Raw genomic sequence first — 25,172 nt, 5'->3', positions numbered from 1 at the left:
CTGGAATGACCTGTGCAGTGCTGGTGCAAATGGGTACAAATTCAGACCCAGGTACCTGACATCACCACTGTTATGCTGCAACAGAGTCATACAAGGTATCCTCTGTAAATCGAATATGAACTTAGACAGAAGAGGTTTCACAGAATCACAGAATTGTAGGGGTTGAAGGGACCTCAAGAGATCGAGTCCAACCCCCCTGCCAAAGCAGGTTCCTAAAAGGTTTGATAGCTTCTTTTGTGCCTCTTGTATAAACACATGAGGTATGAAGTCTACAGCATTGCAGCAGAATCTTCTGTTCTGTGGGGTTTAGTTTTGTTAACATGAGAGCCTTTGTCATCTCTGACCTATAAACATCAACCACCTAAATTAAGATGAGCGCCTTGGGGAAAGAAGCTGAACAGTGCTTTCTGAATGCTTCCAAATGCATGAGAAACAAAGCTTGAGAAAGATGCTCCAAATCTACCCTTCTGCACATCTTCAAGGTTCAGCTAGATAAAGCCACAGGCAACCTGATCTCATGCTGGTGACAGTCCCACTTCCACTGGCAGGTTAGATCAGAGACTGACATCAGTCCCCTTCCACCGACATTTCTACCAACTCTGCCTTTCTTAGATGTGAGAAAAGAGGGCATTTCCAGGACAGATACAGCCTCTGTATTTCCTTGCTAGCATTGCTATACAGGATAGGAAATTCTGGAGCCGCAGCCTAGTCTGCATAGAACAGAGTCTAAGCTGAAGGACATCTTGACACCAACTGCTGTTTATAAACGAGGCCGCTATTTGTGCAATATAACCACTAGAATTTAGCCTAGCCAAAGGACCAAGGTGCAGCTGAACTCCTTTTTGTTGTGCCCCTCCTTACCTGAATATAGCTTCCTTCCTGTCTCTGGCTGAATGCCAGTGTGCTGAGAATGTAGAAAAGCTTCCGGATCTGGCACGGATTCAGTTTCTGTGTAGAGTCTAAAATGGTCTGTAAGACAGAAGCCACAAACTAGCTCAGATATGTCAAGAAGGCCTTTCAAGATTCCAGTCACAGTGAAGCAGATTAACTTTGCCATTTTGGTACAGCTATGAAAAATCCCCATTCAAATTAAATAAACATAAATGCAGAGCTATTGCTCTGGCCTTAAATATTACAGTCCACTCTATCAAAAGCTGCATGGGAAGAACAAGCTGGCTACTACAAGCATTTTGGGAGTGCTCCGATCCCATTAGCGACAGCTGTTTAGCTTCTATTACATATTTCTTCACAGTGTTCAAAGTATTTGACACAATGAACATTATTTTTTTTTGCTAATATTTCCAACACAAGCACTGTAATAGGCAAACCTTTAACAATTTAGGGGTAAGTCTCTGTTGACTGGCATCTTCAGCTATTTCTTCTTCTGGTGCTTAAGTGAAAATAGTCAAGCCATTTTCCAGAGCAATGCTGGCTTTTCTAACACTGACAAGACATTTTGCTAACATTATTTTTCTCCTAGAACTGGTCAGCCTCGAGCAGGATTTAGATCCAGGCACTGAGTTTGACAAGGATGACAGCAGGATTATATAACCCTTTTTGCCACCCCTGAGAAAATTCACCCAGTTTCAACATTAAAAAATAGCAATTAGGAGAGAAAATTTGTGCTAGGATCTGTATGTTCTCTCTGTGCAGAAGAGTCTCCAGCTCTTTGTGAAACATGCCAGGCATCTGCTGCTCTACAGATCTTTTTACAGGTAAATGGCTACTGTCTCAACCACCTATGTCACACTGCAGGTCCCTAGTATCTAGCCAGAGCATTTATTAATGCCTTTCACATACAAGCTGTGGTAATGCATCGAAGATTGGCCCACAGAAACCATAATCTGTCACTAATCTGCCAGGGCAAGAACATGCAAACAAGGTCAGGTGTGAGCAAGTGCTCCCTACCACACTTGGACACTCCCATCTGTGGTGATTTTAAGTGTTCAAAGAAAAACAGTCCAATCTTTCAGCTCACCCTTCCATAGCAGGTTCCTTTTCATTCTGACCACTGCATTTCTCAAAACAGATAGCTTTACAAATACGGGTTGTTCCATTAAGGCTATTTCTGAGAAGTACTGACCTATTCTGGATTTGGGGCCAAGTACTGTAAGGGTCCTGAAATGTTGTATTCCCACAGAAACAAACATACCTTCACAAAGGTGGCATAGCGCATCAGCAGGGATGTGTGCACAACCACCAAATCAGTGAGAACATCCAGAGCAATATCCAATTCTGCTTCGTTCCCACTGCACACGTGTGTCACCAAAGCACTCACAACCTCCTGAGGAAACACCCACCGGAGAAACCGCAATGAAATATCAGCAGAAAAATGTCTGTCCTGTTCTACTCATATGAAACATATTGATCAAGTACAGATAGTAACTTGAAACTCAACCATATTATTCCATCTCCCCTCTCAGTTTGCTTTTTAATTCCCACTATCCACAATACAGGCTTTCAGCCTGAGTTTTATTCAGTTCTAAAAGCTTCCATGACTTCATAAAGCTTTTCTTCACCAATCTTTTCCTGCCTGCCTGCTAACATTCCTGCAGCTTCCTCTATTTGCTACTATCACATAAGATTAATAAAAACCCATACAATTTTCATAGGCACACAGAATGTTGCACCTTACCCGGTAAGACATCACCTCTAACTACAGCATTTCCAACGTCTCAGCCCTCGTTACCAATAGCAGCTCAAAACAGATGTTTTTGTTTCAAAAATCTTCTTATTTGCCTTACTTCACCTGGCTTCTAGACATGGGTCTCTCTCCAACTCAATCCGCTGTCTGGGGCTCTGGGTCTTTCCTATGTCCTTAACTGTTAATACAGCCATCCTCTTTTGAAATTTGTAACATCTCAAAAATATTACTAAACTCCCTAACTTGCTGCAAACAGCAGTGAATATCTTCACATTTCAAGTTTTTCTCAGTTGCTTATTTTTTTAAATTTACAATACCAAGTAATACAGGTGCAATGTTGGAAACAGCCCTAATTATAAATATACTGTGCCAAAAAAGTGCAAATACATTCAAAAGCTCATGCAGAGCTGTTTTCAGACCACAGACTTTCTGATGTAAGCATGGGTGTTGGAACTCATAAACAAAGTCTGGCCTGCAATTATTTCCGAATATGCAGAAGTCCAAGTTGGTCAGAGCTCTGAGGGGAAGCTGTGTAGACTTTTTCATCACAGTGAGTTCTCCAAGGAAAGTGTTTCAATACAAACTATAACAATGGCTTTTTTAAATAGAAGAGGCTCAAAGTGATTAAATAAAACAGAAGAGATAAGGAAAAAAGCACAGTCCCTCTGCTCCACAAGTATTTTTCATTCTGTCACCTCTGAGGCCTGCCAGTTTGCTCCTGGCTCCTCTTAGGGCTTTCTGTGCTCAAGTCACTTGAGTAAGGCTCTGGTAGCTACAAGATCATCACAATGGTCTTTTATTGCAATGGTTTTTCATCTTCTGCTTGGCCTACTCCACAGCATAGACCTCTCTCAAAGGCTTTGAACTGCCTCAAATCCCCTTCTCCGAAGGATCAGGGCATGCGTTCCAGAACAAAGTGTGAACAAGCACAAATAAAACAAATCCATCACACTGTACCTGCTGGCAGTAAGAGTCAAAGACTGCAAAAGCTTGTTTGTACATGCAACTGCCGAAGGAGACTATGGCTGGGTGTGCAGCGTGCAGAAATGTCTGAGCAAGTTGTAGGATTGAAGGGAAGAAGTCTCGGATAACCTGAAAAACAGAAATACTGACATCGTTAGAGCATTGCTGCTGCTCATTTTCAACTCTCAGGTCTCTAAAGAGATGCTACAGCTCATCCCAAAAGCTTTGTCTACTTTAGTAAGTGCTTTCCTGACTTCTCTTGCTGTCCTATCTAGCACAAATGAGCAGCAAGAGCAGATGAGGCACACCTAAATGGGTTTCTCCTACTTTCTCCACACAAAGAATTTACAGATTGGTTAAGCCAATCTGCAAAGCTGCAGAGTTCTCAGCAGTATATCCCTGATCAGTGACACCACAGAAGTCACTTTATAACTATACACCACTAAATAAAAGCCCCAGGACAGAAATGATTCTGGCACCACTTTAACAGAAGGACTCTGCCACATCAAGGTTTTCAGAAAACTCTGAGTTACCTTTTAAACTTAGATAAATCAGTCAAAGCCCCTCTAAACAAGCTCTCATTTACAAATTAAGTGGAAGGATGTTAAACAAAAATTGAATTCAAATCACTTATATTCAGAATAGATTAGGCATTAATATAGTTTAGTTTATTTTAAACTCACAACAGTGTTTTTCGCCTGCCCCCCCATATCTACAAGAAGCACTGTATCAGTTTTTAGTTTTCTCTTCAGTTTTGCAGATCTGTTCTGTTTTTCAGATCTTTCAGATCTGAAAACTCATCTCAATTTCTCAGATATTTTCAGTTTTCTCATAGTATTATCCAAACACATGCCTATACATATATACATGTACACATATCTAGACCTAGAAAATATTGTGCTCAAAAAACGGTGTATGTAAAGATATGAACTTATAAAAATACTGTGGGAGACAATAGCATGTCAGGAACATGCAGTAGAGATCTTGGGCTTAGACCACATAAAGGCTGAGAGGTTTTGCACCAAAATAAAGGAACTCTGATCTCTAAAATAACAAACAAACTAAAACAGACCATTACAACACAGGACATGTGCCTTGTAAGATTGATCAGCGACCAAAAGAAACCTCAGGAGTAAGCATACATAATGCAGTCCAGGGTTAAATCATCATCTGACAAGATATTAGAGGGATAAAGGAGAAAAGGTGTCCTGGTGCAGAAGCAGCACTGACCATTGAATGATCCTGGAAGGCATTCTGCATCAGCTGTTCTGGCATGCAGCCCAGCCGAATTTTGCTCCTCAGCACCTTCTCAGCTTGCTTCCTGTTCTTGGTGTTGGTTGAATGGATTAGCAGCAAAACTATCAGATCCAGAACCTTTTTGAGGAAATAAGCACCGACCATTATGCTGAAAAGGTATGAAACAGTCCAGACAGCCTAGGCTTCTTGAAGTCAAAACTAAGAAAATCAAGAGCTCAAAAAACTCCCAAGAGACACAACTATAGAAAACTCAGCTCCACAAGAAAAATTCAAAGCAGGTTAATTCTGTCCCCTGACATTTAGAAGGGATGAACTAAGAGTTACAATGAAAATGGATGGCTGTTATAGGAGCAACAGGTCAAAGACCGACAGATGCAACATTACATACAACATTATTTGCAGTTTCTGGTTTGGTTAGAAAAATCTCCCAGAATTTACTCAGAAGTATTACCTTATGGTCAGACACAGATGTGGTGTTCTCAATAGCCTAAGAGCAAAACACAAGAATGCTGTTACATTAAAGTACAATCCTGTATTTCAAAACCAGGAGTGTTACATGAAGTCAAATCAAAAAAGGCAGACACCAAAAGAAATACTGCTCACAGATTTCTCTTCTCTACAACAGGACAACTATCAAAGTCAGCAAACTGGATCTTGCAAACAGCACAGAATCCAGAAGGCACTCAAAAAATGGGCATGAAAATTCAGTACAGACATTGTCAAAAGATGACAAACACACACACAAACCTAAGGTACAGAGCAATCAAAGGCTGAGAACAAGTTTCATGGTTTACAATGAGCCACAATGCCAGCCAATACAGATATCCTGATAGATATTTTCAAGCACCTTAAAACTTCGTAAAACTCATTCTCAGTGGATAGGTAAACATTTTTGCTCTCTAGCTGATTGAAAAAAAAGCTAAGACTTTTTCTTCAAAATTCTCTTGTAAACACATAGAATCAGGTTTACTATGCACTTCAAGATCTAGGGTCTATACAGTGGAGCCTAGTGGCCAGCTTGCAAGCACTGGGAAATCAGTAACTGAAGAAGAAAGCAGACTCCTAAAAAAGCACTCCTGATTTGGAACAAAATTAAATCTGTGTCAGTAAAATGATGGGCTAACATTTGTCTTTTGATGTCACATCTGTCAGCCTGTTGTCAGGCTCAACCTACAGGTTGCATTCTATCAGGAAACAAGGGCCAAAGCACACAACTCACCTTAATCCAAGCTTCAGAGACATCTTTCTGAAATCTTACAGCTAGCTTTATCGCATCAAAAAGTAGCTTCACACAATTCTGGCTGGTGGTTACTTGGCTCGTGGAAGAACTGTAAATGATCAGAAAGACTCAGCCTCTGTAAATACCGTAGTAAAAGGAACAAGGCAGTTACCAGCAATGGCAGTTATGTAAAGCAGAAATTCTCTAGAGGGAATGTTGTGATGAGGACAGGGAGTTTCAGAAGAGGGTGGAAGTGGAGGTCGCAGTACCCATCAAAGACATACTGGAAGGAAGTTAAAACAGGTGAACTGGCAGCAGTATCATCACTAACGAAGCCATGTACCCTCCTGCAGACATGGATGCCATGACAGACATTTCTCAAAAGCTGCTATATAAATGGCAGGGAAGCTGGCTGGGCAAGGATTGACAAGTGTGTTACACTAATGCCAAGCAGGAAGGAATAAGGGTCTTAAAGGTCAGCACCTTTACTTAAGATAAATTAGGCTCACGTATGCAACTAGGCATGCCTCAGAGACCAGATAAAGAAGAACTGAAGTCACCTTGTCCCACCTCACCTCTGCAGAATCATGTAAATATGCTCAAGTACCTGGTTTGGACTTGGCTTTTAAGCTTCTTCTGGGACCCTACGATCTGAAGTGGCAGAACACATGACGACAGATCCAAGTTCTTACGAAGATCAGAAATCACCTGTAGAACACAAATCCTGGCACAAATCACTCTGATGTACGAGGGAGAAACAAAAAAGGCTAAGGAAAAGAAAAAATCTCACAGAATAACCCTAGAATTACAAATCAAACATGTATGTTTCAAATATGTAAATACAAATACGTAGATACAAATATGTAAATGTAGAAATCTTAACAAATCAAAAATGTATGTTTCGTTTGATAAAATGACTCTCAAAACCAAAAGATTCTTACATATAAAGATGAAAACAGCCCTCTAAACAGGAGAATCACTACTTTGGGAATGTTTCTAGAACAGTATTTAGAGCAGAACATTTTTTTTAGAGCAGAACTCAGTGGAGGAAACAAGAAAATTACCAAGTTGCAATCCCAGGTCTGTTGGATACTTCAGGATTTTAGAACCCTTATAAGATCTGTACAATGAAAATTCTTAGATAAAACTCAATGACTTAAAGTTGCCACAAACAGTTCTTCAGTTTAGGAGCTTAACTCAGCATAATTTCATTACTTTCAGTTCTCTAAGGTGTTCAACTCTGAAGAAAAATATAAATGAAAATTCTAAAACCAAATGAGAAAAATCTGCAACAGCCAGCAAAAAGGAGGAGGTTTCAATTTTCATGCCTGAAGGCACAACCAAATCCATGTCAAAGGACAGACAGTTTCTACATGTGCTTTCATCCTTGGCAATTTTAAAAACTGTACTTGAAAATATCTTATAAAGCTTATATTATAAAACTCAGTGGTCTTTAGTATAGAGAAAATGCCGTACCTCTACTGCGTTAGCAGCCTTGATGTTATGAAGGATGAATTTTACCACCACGGGCAAATCTTCCAGTTTTACAGAAGGTACAATGGTCATGGCAGACTGCTGCACCTGAGGGGAGAGCAATGCTGGATCACAGCACTAAGAGTCTGGTTCACAGATACACGGATTAAGTCGGTGGGAAGGGATAGTTTGAGGTTTCTCCTGTGGCCTTCTGCTCAGAGCAGGAATATTGCCAGTACTAGATCAGGCTGACCTTGACTTGATCAGACTTGACCAGACCCCAAACCATTTTCCAGATGTCCAACCTGAACTTCCCAGACTGTAATTTGTTGCCTCTGCCACTTAACGTATCACCTGGCACTGCCAAGCAGAGCTTGGCTCCATCATTTTCAAATGGCTTTCAAAAGAGGAAACCATGGAAGAATCTAGCACGTTACACAGCTGTAGCCTTTGGGGACTATGAAAAATAGCATTTAATGCACTCAAATGAACCAATGTTATTCTATTCATTAGAAGCCTAACTGAAAGCAATCCAGCATACCCAGAAGACCCAAGGCACATGATCTCTTTTCTTTTGGCCAAGAAAAACTATGGTCATATGATGATGCAGTCACCAGCCTGCCTTTATTTAGAATACAGCACTCTAGTCTGGTCACTGTACCTCAAAAAAAGAAACAGTGACAATGAGTGGGTTTAAGATGGGTGGTAAATATTTACTGCAGCAAGGCAAAATGCTTTTGCATTTTCTAAAACAGAGTTGTCTGAAACTTTTGAATGGATATTGTAACGGCCAGAGTATGCTTGTCAATGAATCCCTCATAATGTTTCTAAAAATATTTTTTAAATATTTTTAGTTTCCAAGATTCCTTTCCAATTCCAGCTAGCTCAGAACTTCTGAAGGCCTACAGAAGTCATATATAGCAACATATTTTGAATGACCAAACAGCTCTTGCTGTCATATTGCTATGAAGGGGCTAGATTCTGCCTGACCACTCAGTAGCAGCACTTACCTCAGCAAGGAGTTCTGCATCAAGATCCAAACGAGAAAGAGCATCCAGAATCGGAACCGTCAGCCGCCTGCCCTCTTTTAGTAAGCAGCTGATATACAAGAAAAAAGAAAATAAATTATCTTAATAGAACCATGTAATGGGAACACAAAGCTACAAGGTACCAGGAATAGAATGTACCAGGGGTACAACCAGGGGTAGGCTGAAATAACAAACACCAGAGTGAAAAGATAATTAGCACTGGCATAAATGTAAGTGAACTGTGTAACGACCCAAACTAGAAACACAGATGTGTATAATTAAATATAGGCTAAGGCTACCAAAAAAATAAATTATTGTGGAAAATTAATACACCATAAAAAAGACAGATAGCTTAATGTGATGCTCCCTGGGAGGATATCTACTGGTGTAAGGTCATCCTGTTCTTCGGGTCAGTAAAAATGCTTGAGAAAAGTGTATAAAAGAGCTACAAGGTTCTGCTTCACGAACATGTTTATTTTGTTGTGTGTGGTGTTTTTTCAATTAATAAAAGCAATGCTGACTCTTATCATGGCAGAATCCAAAACAAATCCAAAGATGCTGATAGTGATAACCAAGTGACTAATCACAGCACAAGTAATGAGTGCTTAACTGGAATCTACCTGCGCCGTACCCATGTACTCAAGAACTTAATATTATTTTTTTTTAGATAAAGACACTTCTGGAGCATTTAGACATCTCTTTAAGAGCAAAACAGCACACATCCTAAGCCAGTGCTGGTTGTCCTTGAATGTTACCATTAAGAGAAACAACTATTGTGCTGCTTTAGTCAGTCCTGGTACAAGCTACTTTCACACAGGATTTTTTTTTATTTTTCTGTTAAGAGCAAGAAAAAGGGAGGAGAGGGAATAGGGGGGGTGCTGAATCAGCTGTACCCAAGCTCTCTGGCAACTTCACTTTGCTGGGAATCCTCCAGGATCTCAGGTAAGCTGGTGATAATATCATGCTGAATTGGTACAGGAGACACACTAAGCATCTGCATTAACTTCTTGACAAGATCCTACAGGAAAAGGAACATTCGTGAAGTGCACGTTCATTGGAATGGCAACAATACTACGCATGAAAGATCACTCAGGAAGTTATTTGCCTGGATTTATGCCAACTGCCCCTTAACTCATTGTGCCACTGAAGCAGGGAATCATTGCATAGACTTTTAGGAAAACCAGCATTTTACAGGTAAGATACGACTATCTTGCTGAGCGAAGCAAACTGGGAAACCCAACAGCAAGCTTCCCAGAGTTGGGTCTTGATTCAGTTCATTCTGCAACTCTGCTTAGGAACAGCCCTCCAGGACAAAGTAACTCGCAGAGACCGCTGACTTAGAAGGGATAGAAGGAAAAGAACCATCAAAGCCAGAACAGAGAATTTATCCCCAGGTGCTTGCAAGTATCCAGTACCTCCTGTTAAAAGTAAACAGGAGGGGACTGTAACTTCTGTAACTTCTTGTTAGAGACTGCTAACATGTGGATACACACGTACAGATACAAATTTATGTAAAAGGACACTTAGAACAAGACAAGAAGAAAATAAAATGGGATGTCCAAAAGTTACCGAAGAAAAGAACAAACAAGAATTAAATACCATCTCCCCTTCAGGATGTGCATAAGGAAACATCTGTTCTCATTAGCATCAAAGCTGATCTCATCCCACCTGGGAGGTGTTACAGAAGTTGACTGGAGAAACACGCAGGGGGTTGTGCCATCAGTACCCACCTGGCTGTCAAGAAGACCATCAAGCCATTTAAACTGGTTGACAATGAGCCGGGGAAAATTCGTTCCAAACGTACCCACACTAAAAGAGCAGAAGTGAAACACGAGTTAGTCAGATCCACAGACAGACTCAAAGGCTTTGCTGCAGGTCAGCAAGACCATGAGATGCAATTCGTATTAGCCAGCTATCAAAATCCCATTGTGAAAATATCATTAACACCTCTAGAGCTTTTAGCACCACGAAGGAAGAACCCCTGACTTCTTACTTGCTGGACACACAAATCAGGGATACTATCAGCATGTTTTAATACACTCTCAGCAACACCCTTATTACAGCACAAAACCCAAAACATGCCATATGGCCTCGCTTCAGGTCTCCTGTCCTGCCGTACGTGTGGTTACGCTGCCTTAGCCTAAATCTCCTTTTGAGCCTGGTATCCTCATCCCCAGCTGCTGTCGGTATTAGATGCATTTGGACAAGTTTTGAGCACCAGAGGATGCACAGGGCCATCTTTTCTCAGTGTTTCCACTCAGCCTCCAACAATACACAGCTTAGTAAATTCCCAAGGCAGAAGGCTCTGCACTCTGCAATACCAAAACTGCAAGGTAACTAGACATGACCTGAAAAAGTACTTCTGCTTAAGTTTGCTGCCTTGCATAGTTAGAAACATGGGTTACACTTTCCTCAGTTACTTTTTAGATAAGATTAGCTTGAAAACTTGTTACCATAGGCTGTTAATTCACTTTTTGTTTCCTTTTTCATTTACAAGCATGCTGAACAACCCAGATCTCCAAAAAACTGTCCTAAAAACCTCCTTGTACTGCAAAAGGAATTTCTTTCTACTTTTTTGTTTCCATTTGTAATTGGTCATTAACGCATGGAAAAAAAAACTTCACTCTTCATACAGCTCGATAGGAAACAAGTGTAACAACATCCCTTCCGAAGTCAGTAAGAGTTTTTTAATAAAAAGGGTTCACAGCACAATTAACAGCTTGTCATTTCTACATCCAGGATTCTTTAGAGCTCTTCAGTGAAAGCAATTCAGTCCTTGTCACTGTGTTAAACCCTCCTCTAACAAGATTTCAGTGAGGAACAACTTCTCAAGCTCTGTACAGCATTTGTATCCTGCTCGATACTCAACACCAAACAAATACCGTACAAATACTTTTTCTGTTTTCCTTGTTTAAACCAGAACTACATTTTTAAGAGGGTCTATTTGCATCTAACAGCCACCTAAAACACTGCCAGTCACTTTCATCCTTTTTAAATATTGGGACACTCTACTGAAATACTTCCAGAGTTTGTACCAGTAGCTAACAACAGCATAATGAATTGTGAGGTGTGTCTGTATTTAAGCTTCTTTTAGCTTGTTTTCTGCTATATGCACCCACAATATAAAAGGCATAGTACCCCACAGATAATTTTACACATGTATGAATAAACAAACAACAACAACAGCAAAGCAGTGCAGACATCCATTTATATATTTTTAAAGTTTGTTGTGTTTTTTTTTTTAAGTAGATACTTTTAGGTAAGTTGGAAATTATGGTCGAAGTCAAACAGCTGCTAATTGTTCAAATGAAGAAATTTCATTTCAAGTTAGAGGGAAAAGTCTATACTCACACATCAAAAAAGAATTCAGGGATCTTTTCCAACAACAGCGTTATGACAGCAGGCTAGAAGGAAGGCAAAAAGACAACATTAAGATGATGATTTACTGCTTCTGCTGTGGCATCGCCATCAGAACTAACTTTTCACAGAAGCTGAAATACACAGGGAATAGAGGACTCAAAAGAACAAAGAAAAGTATTTCCTGTAAAAGAAATCTCTTCCCTGTTGCCAGAGAGGAGACACACAGCCTGCAAGGTGAAAAACACAACTGCAAGCTACATACGTAATTTAATAGGAGTAGATCTTGTGAGCAGAACTTACAATTCCTCTGGGCCAAACTCTGTCCAACCCATCTGAGTCATTTTTCACCACACAAGAATCTAAAGCATCAACTTTAGGTAGGTTTGAAAACTACCAACATGATCTCACCATTTCCCTTGCAAGGCAGATTCTTTTTCCCCCTTTAATCCTGGCCCAAATACAATTCTAAAAAAAAAAAGTGTATTTAAAATAAGAACTTTGAAAAAACATTTAATTATAAGAGGATTTAAATCCACAGCTGTTCTCAGGTTTGTCATGCCTTAGTGAGATACGTCATCCTCAACTCCATATGTCGATGCAACTTTTATACAACTTAATAGAACTTGTTACCACCAGCAATGCTTTGCAAACACAACTATTTACTATTTAACAACAACTGTTAAGTACTATTTAAGTACCACCGCAGCGCATTTTGCTTCATGTGTGTGGTTCTTTTATGGGGGGCAAGTACCAGCTCCCAGGAAGGCAGGAGAACAGGAGCTTCGATTGCACTGTAGGGCTGAAAGGAGTTATCTTTGGAGCCACATATGGGAAAGGAAGAGACAGAAGGGGATGAAAAGAGAACCGTGTCTTATTGCCTGGACATTTCTTGCACAAGGACAGTCCATATATTCATTTTTCCCTTCCTTGCCCCAGGACAAAGCAGAGGAAGAGAAGACAAGCAAATACCCATTGTCCTTTTCCACAACTGCAATTAGCAGCTGCAGGAAGGGGAGATGACTGATACAAGAGGTGAGTGAACTGAGCTCCCTGCTACACCCAAGGAAATCTTGGGAGAGCCTCTGTCCTTTCACATGGATTGGTTCCTTGTAAGGCTTCTTCAGGGCTTTAATTTAATTATCGAAAAATTTGGCTTAGAGGGGAAATTTGGAGTTCTCTGCTCCAAGTCTCTGCTTAAAACTCTGTCATCATTAGATCACATTGCTCAGTGTCTCGTCCATTTTTAAACACCTCCAAGATTTAACCACATTCTCCACAGTGGAAGTAGTTAAATTCTTTCAGAATGTCCCATCTTCTACTTGACTGTCATCTCCCATCCTGCCCCAGCCCACCTTTGAGAAGACTGTCTCTATTTTCTCTGCACCATGCAACTGGATAGCTGCAGACCACAAGACCTCCCCTAACTTTCTCAAGACTAAACAAGGACAGTTCCCGCTGCCTCTTCTGACATGCCGTGTGCTGCAGGCCCTAAGCATCTTTGTGTCCCTCAAGAAAAAAGAAATTATAAAATCATTTGGGTTGGACAAGATCTTTTAAGATCATCAATCTATTAACCTAGCACCACCAAGTCTACCACTAAAGCACATCCCTAAGCACGTCTACATGTTTTAAATACCTTAGAGATGGTGCCTCAACCACTTCCCTGGGCAGCCTGTTCCCATGCTGCACAACCCCTTCTGTGAAGAATTTTTTCCTAATATCCAATCTAAACCTCCCCTGGTGCAACCTGAGGCCATTTCTTCTTGTCCCGTTGCTTGTTGCAGAGAGACCGACCCCCACCCTGATACAACCTCCTCTGAGGTAGCTGGAGAGAGCAGTAAGGTCTCCCCTGAGCCTCCTTTTCTCTATGCTACATAACCTCAGCTCCCTCAGTCACTCCTCGTAAGACTTGCTTTCTAGACCCTTCACCAGCTTTACTGCCCTTCTCTGGACATGCTCCAGCACTTCAATGTCTTTCTTGTAGCGAGGGGCCCAAAGCTGAACACAGTATTTGAGGTGCAGCCTCACCACAGCAGAGCACAGGGGGACGATCCCCTCCCTGGCACTACTCCTGACACAAACCAGGGTGCTGTGGGCCTTCTTGGCCACCTGGGCACACTGCTGGCTGGTGTTCAGCAGGCTACCCACCAATACCCACAGAGCCCTTTCCTCCAGGCAGCTTTCCAGCCGCTCTGCCCCCAGCCTGGAGCACTGCATGGGGCTGGCGTGTCCCAAGCACAGGACCCAGCCCGTGGCCTTGCTGAGGCTCATACAGTTGGCCTCGACTCATTTATAACGGACGCTCTTCCAGATGCAGCCTCCTCTGCCTCACCACCAGTTCTGCTCATCCTCTACTTACAGAAACAAAAGGATCCCCAAATAAATCAACACCACTGTAAAGAGAAACCTAAGGTGTACGTACCTGTAAGATATTAATTCCAAGAAGCATTTTTATGAGGCTTTCACAATACGAGTGCACCAAAGTCCTGCAAGATGAGATTCCACAGTTGTAGTAAAAACACAGGAGGAGAGCAAAGTAACTTTTTCCAGTACTTTTAAAAAACAAACAAACAAAAACCACAATGATTTGCTTTATATACCAAAGGCAGCCCCCAAAACAGTAGGTAATACAGCAGGAGTGTTAGTAAATACTCATTACTAGATAACTGCAAGGAAATGACACTTCCAAGACTTCTAAGAGAATTCTTTTAGAAGTGAAATATGAAAATTAATGGCTAGGTTTTAAAACCTTTCAATCCTAACTGTCTGTATTGGTTTTCCAGGGTAAGGTTTTAATACTGGGGGCCTGCAGGAGTGGCCTCTGTGAGAAGCGTCCAGCAGCTGCCCCATGTCAGACAGGGGCCAGTTTCAGCTGGCTCCAAAGGGACCCGCTGCTGCCCAGAGCCAAGCCAACGAACAAATGAATGAATGGCGATGTCATTTGTGCCTCTGTGAGAGCAGAATCAGGAAAGGGGGGAAAAAACCCTGTGCAGTAGATGTGGGGGGAGCTGCCACCCATGGGGGACCCGTGCTGGGGCAGTTTCTCCTGGGGGATGGACCCCGTGGGACGGAGCCGTGTGGGAGCAGGTCCTGAAGAGCTGCAGCCTGTGGGCAGCCCCCACAGTTCAGGAAGGACGGCATCCTTGGGAGGGACCCCACGGGGAGCAGGGGCAGAAGGAGCAGTGCAGTGTCAGGGACCGACCACAGCCCCCATTCCCGTTCCCCTGTGCCGCTTTGGGGGAGGAGGCGGAACAGGGTGGATGGGGGGAGGTATTTTTAGTTTGCTTGTGGTTTCTCACTGCTCTAGCTTGTTAGTAGTAGGTAATAAATTACATTAATCTCCCTGTGCTGAGTCCATTTTGCCTGTGACAATAATTGTTGAGTGATCTCCCCGTCCTTATCCCAACCTCTGAGCCCTTTTCATCATATTCTCTCCCCCTTTCCCTTTGAGGAGGGGGAGTGAGAGAGCAGTTGCGGTGGAGCTCAGCTGCCCAGCTGAGTACAACCACCACACCATCTCATACTTGTATTTTCTGAGTGAGAATATAAAATACTCTAAGATACATGAAAGCCTACATGTTAAAAGAATTAAATAAATAAATAAATGACGTTATATGCTGGTTGGAGGTTCTCAGTGTCAAACCAAACTGGATGTTTCAGCTGTCTTTGCCCTGAAATCAGCAGCTGCGTAAGAGAGAAGACATTTTCCATAGGTGTCCGAAAGGGGAAAATATTCAAACCAAAGAATGACGGGGTCTTTTGCATAAGACACAGGTCTTGTTATCAGCTGGAGCTATGGCTTTTCACTCCACTCCGCTCACTGTTGCACAACATTTTAAGTAGAGACCGGCTCTGACTGAAAGGGAGAACAAAAAATACATTTTCCCTGACCTTGACCCCTCAGTCCGTACGGGAGCGCATGGCAAAAGGCAGTTCTTGAACTGGTTTCTGTCCTTGATGTGAGATTCCAATCCACTGATAAACTGCTTCACAACCTGCAAAGCAGAGAGAGATTATTCGCTTCCTGAGAAAATGCCCTCATCAACTGCTGGCTTTCAGGATGCCCTTTGTGAGCAGATGATGAAAACAGGAGAGAGGTTTCCTACCCAGTTAGGCAGGGAGCTAGAATTTGTCATAGAAGGAATGCTGGATAATCTGTAGCCTCAACCAAAAGCAAACACTGGTTGGTTTGCAAAATAATTCTAAAGCAACAGTGTCTCACTTCACCTCGATTTAACCTGGCTTTCCCCACCTCCCTGTTCAGCTGAGACAGCAACATTTAACGTGACAAGAACTGCATCCAAAAACATTTGCAGGATTCAAACCACTGGCCTCAGGACATTCATGCTGGGTTTGTTGCTGGAGAGGAGCGCCAAATCTTGACAGTTTTAACACTGCCAGCTCCCAGCTAACACAAAACCAAGCTTCCACTGGAAAAGTTAAGCAAGCTACTGTGCTCTCTTAAGAGTCTTTGTTTATTGAATAACATTGCCAGTGAATTACTTTGACAAGGCACAGGGTTGGAAATGCAGCAGTTGTGCTTTGAATTATGAAAAACCAATCTCGGAGCAAACACACTGAGGTTGGTACCAGAGGTACGCGCTGGTCGTCACTTTGTGCCTAACTGTTCAGAAGAACAATGAGACCAAAAGGCTGGGATGATGACATTGAGCAAAATAGCAAGTTTTGCTTGCTTCTGTACAAGACCAGCAGAGAAAGGCAGCTGCATCTGTGCCTTTTGCTACACAGCAAACAGTTTTAAATCTGGCTCCTGCCAAAGCACAGTCAGGTACTTACACCAGGGTAAGTCGGGTGCTTCTCTAGGGTCAGGCGGAGCTTCTTCTGGAAAGCCATTTGATCTACAGCTAAGGAGAAAGTTTAAAGAGAATAAGGAATCAGACGTATTTTAGCCATGCAACACTGCACTAAAGCTACACTGGCTACAAGCTCTCAGGATCACCCACCATTATTGCTGCATTTGCTCTGTTGAGAATTCCAGCTAGCAAAAGCCCGAGTGGTATTACCTACCGCGTGTGCTCTCTCCAGTCTGGGCTGAGGGTACCTAGTAGCACTAACAAGGTTTGACACACCAACTCCTACATTTTTTGGCAGATAAAAACAAATCCATTCCAGACAGAATGAGGGGCCAAGAAGTGGAGGAAGAATCACTAGGCTTTTTTTTTTTTCTGTCCTTAGGAGGCAACACGATCCTTGCACATGTGCAACCCAAAAATCCCTTTGCCTAACGTAACAGAGCAGCCATCTTCCAGCAAAATCAGGCCTGTAGTCACAAAGTTCATTAGCACGACACAGTGTGCAATCTCACACAAATAAACCACTACAGCGGCCCTGCCGTCCTAAAGAAGCCTCCCTCTGCTCAAACCCACTGCAGCCATGGAGGCAGTACAGCTTCACAGTCTCACAGAGGTGTAACATGGAAAACCCCACGAAGCAATTCAACTTTCTGCTTAGACCATGACTAGGGTGCAGCAGCTCCATCCAAACAGATGTTTCCTGCAGTGCCTCGTCTGAGCTAAAAGGCGTTCACGTTCCTGTTTCACCCATCTTGGTCTAACTAACAAAAAAAAGGTAAGACTGTACACACAGATGCAGTCTAATCTTATTCCATATACCTCCAGTAATCTCTCAGAAGTCTTTTGCCTTGACATGTATCCACTCAGCAAGCAGGCGTAATGAGTTTAAGAGAAGCACTCAGTTAGGCAGGAGCTGTGCAATTCAAGAAGTATGTAACAAATAAGAGTCCAGATGAAAGTTTCCTTGAAGTTTCAAACAAGCTCGCTCAAGCATTTCTTACTCTGCAAGTAACAAGTGTCTTTACTTTGTAACAGTCATCTTTGCAGGCTTTGAGATACAAACAGAAAGAACAAGTGTTAAATCCATACCTATTTCATTCTGCCCTTCCCCAGCTTTCAGTATAATTCCTGATGTTCTAAGGAGCTCTTCAAATACTCCCTCACTCTCCAGTCCACCTTGGGCAGAGGCCTTTTCATTATCAGAAGCCCGTGGCTTCTTCGTTTCTGAGAAAACAAGACAAGCTACATCAAATTATTGTGCAAAAGAGTAGCAGGGAACTTCCATAAGAAGAACTAATTCAAAATTAACCTTCTAGTAAGAAATTACAGGAACATGGGAATACATTTATGGGATCAGACCAACAAACAACACTGTGATGCTCTGTTTGACAGTAGACATTAGCCAACCCAAACACCAACGCAGAGATCCTATCAGAGTTACCCCTGCAGCACGACACCACAAGGGAACATTTCTTAACCACCACTTTTAGCAGTCCACAAACAAAGGCAGGAAGACACACTTTTGGTGCTGAGACATATCTGCAAACAAACTGCATAATACAAGAATCATGCTTTCCTCTGGCCTGGAAAGCACAAATTTAATTTAGGTTCTTCCACTAAACTTGTCACTTAGGGGTCCACTCACATGCTAATGCAAAAAAGTCTCTTCCCTCTAACTATGTAGAGAGGTTATTTTGGTTTCAGAGGTATCATTTTTGATCAAATGGGATTAGTCTGCAAAAAGCCAAGGTGCTGAAGCTTCAGATGATTGACCTTGGTCAAAGGTACAAGAGCAGAGGGACTAATAAAAGATATGGCACTGCTTTGTGTGTGGTTTTACTGCGATTCTGTTGGGAGGAAGGTGTTAAAAGTGGAAGATTGTCAAGGGGGATGGGATCAGAACTGAAGAGTGGCAAGGATGATCGTAAATACGTACAAATGACCTTGCAGCTGGGAATGTGTAAAGTCTGGGGAGTAGCAATGTAGGAAAGCACATAAATTGTACCTGCTACTGTTTGTACCTGGGTATTTGGCAAGTAGCACATCTGTGTATAAGTAATAGAGGTGTTTGGCAGGCTCAGAGGCATCCTGTCGGACACACTTGAGCTCCCAACCTCGGTACAGAGAAGACCAAACAAGCACTGTGAGGATCACAGCACGGTGGTAAAAACTGTGCCTGTGTGAACCCTTGATAAACAGGTGCCAGCTGGAGGCAGTGACCCAGCACGGCCTGAGCTCGGCAGTGCCTGCATCCCTGCTCGTGTGCAGCTGCTGGATGTTGCTCTGGGAATCCCCTGGTTGGCGAGGTGACGGGAATTAATCCACCCTCTGCATTTTAGCCGGGAGCCTGTGGTTGTTCCTGCTGCCTGCCTGTGCTGCATCACACAGCTTCGTAAAACAATAGCGCTTAAGATTAACAGTAAATTAACCATTAGCTACTGGGATAATCAAACTGCCATTATGGCCTGTCCTCTCTCCCTTGGAGCTGCTGCCAATGGGTTTCCAGTTCTTGCAAGATCATGCCCGAGCACCTACTTGGCAAGTCTGGTTTTGAGTTCTCTCCAGAAGCATCAGGTTTTGACAATTTCCTTTTGGAAACCATGGTAACAAATCGTTTGTTGTCGCCTATAAGAAAGCAGGAAAAAAAGACAAGTGGGTAAAGGAGATAGAGCTTTAACCCAGATTTCTTTCACGCAACTCTAGAATGGATTAGTGAATAGTGAAGCAAAATGCTCCTGAAACATAACTTTTCCACAGGAAGGCAGGTTGCCTGGCTGACTAGTGTCACACCACGCTGCTCTGCCGTACAGGTTAGATTTTAGACTCGTACAGGTCAGGCTTTTAGAGCCCGTCACATTGAAACGCCCACACCCACACCCACACCCACACCCACACCCTTCCCTCCTGTCGGGGCCTGGAGGACACCCCGCGAGCCCGGGCTGTCCCCCAGGGGTTAAGGGGGGAAACAGCTGACAGCGAGTGTCCGCGCGGGGAGGGGCCTGGCCCCAACTCACCCAAACGACGCCAAGTGCCTCACGACACACAGGACGCGTCGCGACACGCGGGGACCTCGCGACACCTCAGAGCGGCGCCGGGCCCTGAGGCGCCTCCCGGCTCGAGCTTCCCGCCACCGGCGCGCGGCACCGCCCTTCCGGCGGGGAGCCGGAAGCGGAAGTTGGCAGCGGAGCGGCGGCGGCGGCCGGAGGCTGAGCAGGAGCCGGGACGCGGCCGGGGCTGGGCCCGGGCCCGGGGCCGGGCCGCGATGAGCGAGCCCGAGCTGCTGCTGGACTCCAACATCCGGCTGTGGGTGGTGCTGCCCATCGTCTTCATCACCTTCTTCGTGGGGATGATCCGGCACTACGTCTCCATCCTGCTGCAGAGCGACAAGCGCCTCACGCAGGAGCAGGTGTCCGACAGGTCAGGGCAGGGCAGGGGCAGGGGGAAGGGCAGGGCCCGGCCGCCCCCCCCCCCCCCCTCACCTCACCACAGCTCTCTCTTGCAGCCAAGTCCTGATCCGGAGCAGGGTGCTGCGGGAGAACGGGAAGTACATCCCCAAGCAGGTACGGGGGGGGCAGGGGCAGCCCCGCGTCTCGCAGCATTTGGGGCTCGGCCGCCCCCAAACGCTGCACAGAGCAAAAGCTGAGAGTCGGGCAGTGGGAACAGCAGCTCCGGGTACACGGGGACTGGTACTGGGCGAACAGGAGCTCTGCACAGTGCCAGAAGGTCCTTATTTGATGTAGATTCTTTTTAAGAGAATTCTGTCTTAAAATATTTTAAGGCTTGCAGAGAGACAGAGCTAGTACTTCAGGGAGACATTAAAGAGCTCCATTTAGAGACTTTTACATTTAGTAAAGTACCTGAGAAAAAAAGATTTAATCAAACAGGTCGTAATGTGTCTAAAGGAGCAAGAAATAACCTTGTCCTCTTTTCATTTCTTATGGTGCTATTGGCCTTGGCTTTTTTATTTCCTCTCCAGTCTTTCCTGACTCGGAAATACTACTTTAATAACCCAGAGGATGGATTCTTTAAGAAAACAAAAAGAAAGGTAGTGCCTCCTTCACCAATGACAGGTACGTTAATATAGCTGGGCAGAAAACATGTAACTTGCTGCCAAGGCGGCAAGGTGAGCCACCTCGGCAAAGAGCTCAGCGACCGTGAGGGTCGGAGTGGGGCTGGGGGGGGGTGGGAGATCGCTCCCTGTGGCAGCAGTGTGTCAGGTCACTGAGTTTTGTTTAACGGTACTTCATGTCTGCCTGCAGCATCTCGCAAGACCACGACTGTCACGGTGCTGCTGGAAATGGGAAGTCCTGCATGTTCTCTTTTTTTTGTTGCACCAGCTGCAGCAGGACCTTCTCTAAACTGACACAACTCATTAACACAGCCAAAAACGCAAAGAGCAAACCAGCTGCCTTGTTCATCGTCACTCTTCTAGCTAAACAGTCTTGCAGAGTGATCCATTAATTTCAGAGATATGGAGCAAGGGATGGGGTCACACACAGCAGGGAACACAAGACACTTTCAGCAGCAGCCACTGCTACACTGTACATGTGCCTTTAATGTGATACACTCCTACATTATGTTAAATCCTTTAATTACAGATCCTACCATGCTGACAGATATGATGAAAGGGAATGTAACCAACGTTCTGCCTATGATCCTCATTGGTGGTTGGATCAATATGACGTTTTCGGGATTTGTCACAAGTAAGTGTGCGGCGTAGTACAGCTCGTGGGCCGGGCCGTGTTGGGTGGTGACCTCCTGGGTCCATCAAAACCTTCAGCTGGGGTGGGAGCAGCTGGGTTTGTCTTTGTGGTGCTGCTGCTGTTTGCTCTGTGAAGTGCAGTGACTTGCTGGCCCCCAGTAAAGGGCAGAAGGTTGGTTTCAGGGTGCTGGACAAGATCACAAAGAAAAGTCTGGACTTCCAGTTGCTGTAAGGGACTTTGAGCACGTCCAGGCAGTCCGTTACCGTGTAATGCAGAGTATACAAAACTAAAATACTCCCTCAAATTCAGAGTTCTGTTGTTTTTATTTTCCTTACTATTTATGTGGTAGCTGTTTCCTTCAGAAAAGATATTCCCCTTAACAGTCACTGAAACAGCTGGGGTATTTTGGCTGCCTGATCACATTTTGAAAGACTCCACATCAAAGCCAGTATTTGAATTACAGCCTTTCTGAAAGTATTTGTTATCCTATGCATTACCTTCAGACTACGTTAGGTCCAATGAATGAAACATCTGTTGGCTTTGCAGTTTGCTCTGCAGTTACCTAGTGTTGCTTGGTAAAACAGGTCTTTTTTTTTTTTTTGTCCTGCAGCAAAGGTTCCGTTTCCTCTGACGCTGCGTTTTAAACCAATGTTACAGCAGGGAATTGAGCTGCTCACTTTAGATGCATCCTGGTAAGCGTGTGTCCTCGAGCAAGGCTGAATGTTTATTTGGAGCACTGGGTGCAGTACTAACCCCTGAGCAGCCTGTGCATGCCTCTGAAATAAGGTCACGAGCCACATGTCCCATGCACAGGCAGCATCGAACTGCAATCAGACATGCTTCTTCTGATTTCTCAGGGTGAGCTCTGCTTCCTGGTACTTCCTGAATGTGTTTGGACTCAGAAGCATTTATACCCTCATCCTGGGCCAAGATAATGGTAAGACAGCGTCATTTCTGTGAAAGAGCTGGCTTCTCCTTCCATTGGAAGGCTTGTGGGGGAGGTCGGGGAAGGATTTCTACGTTTTCAACCAAAAAGCTCTTCAAAGCCTCTCTCACTTGTTTGAGATTGCTCTGCACTGGCTAGGTTTGATACCACCTGCAGCAGTTACCCAGCTCTTCTTGCACCAGCCCTTGGCTAACTGCTTGTAAACTTCCATGGTAATTAACCCATGCTTTTCTTCTCATGAAATTGGTGCTTGGTAACTTTGATGTTGTGTTTTTGTTTCTAGCAAGAATGGATTTTAAGGAAAGCTGCAATGATTGTTTCTTGTTAGATACAAGGCAAGATAGTTATGGAGAACGTAGAAGACCGTATTTTCCTCTATCTGTCTGCCTATTTTAAGTAAATTTAGCTAAGATGTAAGGAATGGGGACAAAATATCTTGCGAGAAGCTGCACTAGCCAGTTAATGTTGCATTCCGGGAATTTGTACAATCTTTTCGTCTTTAGGAAGAAGCCAGCCTGGTGGCACTACGCTCCAAGCAGTCCTATTTAAGTCAAATAAGAATGAACCTCTCATTTCTTTTTATAGCTGCAGATCAGTCTAGGGTGATGCAAGAACAAATGACAGGCGCAGCAATGGCCATGCCAGCAGATACTAACAAAGCATTTAAGGTACAGTATTTCCACCTGCATCTCTCTTTGCTGTGACTTTACAAGATTGCAGGCTGTGCATAACTCCTCCTCTCGCCCTGACAAGCAAGGGAATTGTTCTGGATTCCTGTTCCTAAAATTAGAGGTGACAACTGATGTGTGTGGAAGCCTGACAGGGCTATAGTACCCTGAAGCACACCTGATTAGGCAGTCATAGCTGATGAGGCAGTCATTCCTGATTTAAAAAAAAACTCACATGCCATCTTCTGCCTTTGCAGAAAATCACTTTTTCTTAGTTATTGTCTAACATGTACAGAAAGAGCTGATAACTACTTTTATACTAAGTGGCTGTTCTTTCTCTACCTGTGTTTAATGTCAATGAAGACTGAATGGGAAGCTTTGGAATTGACTGATCATCAGTGGGCCTTAGAAGATGTAGAAGAAGAGCTCATGGCAAAAGACCTCCATTTTGAAGGCATGTTTAAGGAAGAACTACAGACCTCCATCTTCTGAATTTGAGAATATGCTGTTGGATCTTCTGGTAAAAGGCATTTGAAAAGAAACGTTATGTAAAACTGTATAATGTATTTTAGCAAAGCTGAGAATAAAACACACCATGTTCAGTACTGTGGTTGTCTCATTTGAGCCTCGGGCCCAAGTATGATATATTGGAGCCAGAAGGTCTCAGGGTGGGTTTCTAGCTGCTGTGTTACTCTTCCTGGGCTACATATGCTTTAGGAAAAAAGGGAAATTTCTAATTCTAGTACAAAAACAACCAAATTAATTACGGTATTGAAAATTTGAGACTGAAAAAAAAAAACCTAGTACCTGTACTTCTGGAGGTATCTGTTTAAATAGCTTTGTAGCCAGCGGTCTTTTGAATAAGACAACATCACATTAACAACTCACACCTGACTGCTGTGGAGGTTCTCTAACATCTTCAGTAGCAGCTTGAGTTTCAGTTTTTTTGAAGTGTTGGTTGTCCTTCCTGTTTATAAAGAGGATACCTCTTTTCCTCTTGCAATAATTGTGGTTTGATGCTTTCTCAGAAGAAAACAGAAGAATGAATAAGAATTTTTCTGAAAGAGGGCTTTTTTTTTTCGCCTGCAGAGAGAGGGCAATAAAGCAACTTCTGCTAGATTATTGCTCTGACAATTAAGAGCTAAAAACTTAAGAGCAGTAACTGTGACAGAGAAGGCTCTGGTATTTGTACCTTGTGTGACTGGCAGGCTAAGCATCTCTTTTGGTAAGAGAGAGTTCTATACAACAATGTAGAACTGAAAAGAGACGTCCCCTTTACCACTACTGGCTCTCACAGGGGTTTTTCTACCACCTGTTGATGGCTGAGCTGCCCCCTCCAGTGTGAGGGAAGAGGGAGTAGTCACTTTTGCTCCAAGATTTCCAGGTGTGATACAGGAAAACTGGTCAATTAATTAGGTTCATTTGCAGACATGTTAGCTGTAACAGGCTAAATAGCCTACAAAGCACCTCTGAATCCAGCTGGCCTCTGAAAAAAAGCAGAGGCTTGGACTTTAAATTCAGAATGGAAAGCATACACACCAGCCTCCAAGCAAAACATCACCTGTGTGATCACACCAAGGTGGTGGCAGTGACCCCACTGCTGCTGCCCACCAGGCAGGGGAACCCAGTCTGCGATTACAGCCCACCCCCTCTTATCTCTCTCCCTGAGCACAGAAGACCCTCCACACTTGCACGCAGCAAAGCCTGGCACAGCCCCCCTTCACCTCCGATCCAAGCCTGCACCACAGCTCCCCAGTGCTGCCGAGTCCCATCAGCTCCCTTCTGCCCCGGTCAGTGTGCTGGTGGACACTCGTGGTGGTCACACAGGCAACTTTTGGCTCCCCTTTCACCGCTTTTGCTCCTGGGCAGAATGGCTCCTCAGAGAGCTTTGGGGAGCAGAGACAGGAGGCATTTCTGCGCACACGTAGCAAACACACAGGCTGTTTTCCCATTTATTTCTTGTTTCCCAAGCACCTTTATAAGCACCCCACATCTGCCCATTGAGTCAGCCCCAACAGATCGCAGAGACCCCCATGCCTGACACAGAGCAGAAGGATGCACGAGCACACGGGGGTGCCCTGTAGTCCCTGGTCCAGT

General features: G+C 43.8%; 2 protein-coding genes across 2 annotated transcripts in view; one reads left to right on the top strand and one right to left on the bottom strand.

The window, feature by feature from the left end:
• The window catches only part of FANCD2 (FA complementation group D2), a 50,760-nt gene extending 30,875 nt beyond the window's left edge, over nucleotides 1-19,885 (bottom strand). Inside the window, exons 1-18 of the mRNA XM_082768145.1 lie at nucleotides 19,773-19,885; nucleotides 19,294-19,383; nucleotides 17,848-17,982; nucleotides 16,742-16,809; nucleotides 15,836-15,939; nucleotides 14,367-14,430; nucleotides 11,936-11,988; nucleotides 10,315-10,393; nucleotides 9,478-9,602; nucleotides 8,567-8,654; nucleotides 7,560-7,664; nucleotides 6,691-6,791; nucleotides 6,084-6,192; nucleotides 5,316-5,351; nucleotides 4,838-4,981; nucleotides 3,602-3,736; nucleotides 2,153-2,284; nucleotides 862-969 (exon numbers count right to left, since the gene is read on the bottom strand). Of these exons, the coding sequence (XP_082624271.1) occupies nucleotides 862-969; nucleotides 2,153-2,284; nucleotides 3,602-3,736; nucleotides 4,838-4,981; nucleotides 5,316-5,351; nucleotides 6,084-6,192; nucleotides 6,691-6,791; nucleotides 7,560-7,664; nucleotides 8,567-8,654; nucleotides 9,478-9,602; nucleotides 10,315-10,393; nucleotides 11,936-11,988; nucleotides 14,367-14,430; nucleotides 15,836-15,939; nucleotides 16,742-16,809; nucleotides 17,848-17,982; nucleotides 19,294-19,360 (1,653 nt within the window). The 5' untranslated portion in view covers nucleotides 19,361-19,383; nucleotides 19,773-19,885. The remainder of the gene's footprint in view (nucleotides 1-861; nucleotides 970-2,152; nucleotides 2,285-3,601; nucleotides 3,737-4,837; nucleotides 4,982-5,315; nucleotides 5,352-6,083; nucleotides 6,193-6,690; nucleotides 6,792-7,559; nucleotides 7,665-8,566; nucleotides 8,655-9,477; nucleotides 9,603-10,314; nucleotides 10,394-11,935; nucleotides 11,989-14,366; nucleotides 14,431-15,835; nucleotides 15,940-16,741; nucleotides 16,810-17,847; nucleotides 17,983-19,293; nucleotides 19,384-19,772) is intronic.
• A 47-nt stretch (nucleotides 19,886-19,932) lies between these two features.
• On the top strand, nucleotides 19,933-23,680 carry EMC3 (ER membrane protein complex subunit 3). The gene is made up of 8 exons (XM_082768144.1): nucleotides 19,933-20,175; nucleotides 20,261-20,318; nucleotides 20,735-20,828; nucleotides 21,357-21,461; nucleotides 22,072-22,153; nucleotides 22,319-22,398; nucleotides 22,993-23,075; nucleotides 23,439-23,680. The coding sequence occupies exons 1-8, from the start codon at nucleotides 20,021-20,023 to the stop codon at nucleotides 23,565-23,567; spliced, it is 786 nt and encodes a 261-aa protein (XP_082624270.1). The 5' UTR covers nucleotides 19,933-20,020; the 3' UTR covers nucleotides 23,568-23,680.
• Nucleotides 23,681-25,172: the final 1,492 nt, after the last annotated feature.

The sequence above is a fragment of the Aythya marila genome (assembly GCF_965140915.1).
Source record: "Aythya marila genome assembly, chromosome: 10".
NCBI lineage: Eukaryota > Metazoa > Chordata > Aves > Anseriformes > Anatidae > Aythya > Aythya marila.
The sequence above is the reverse complement of the archived record's forward strand: the minus strand, read 5'-3'. Positions and strand labels throughout refer to the sequence as shown.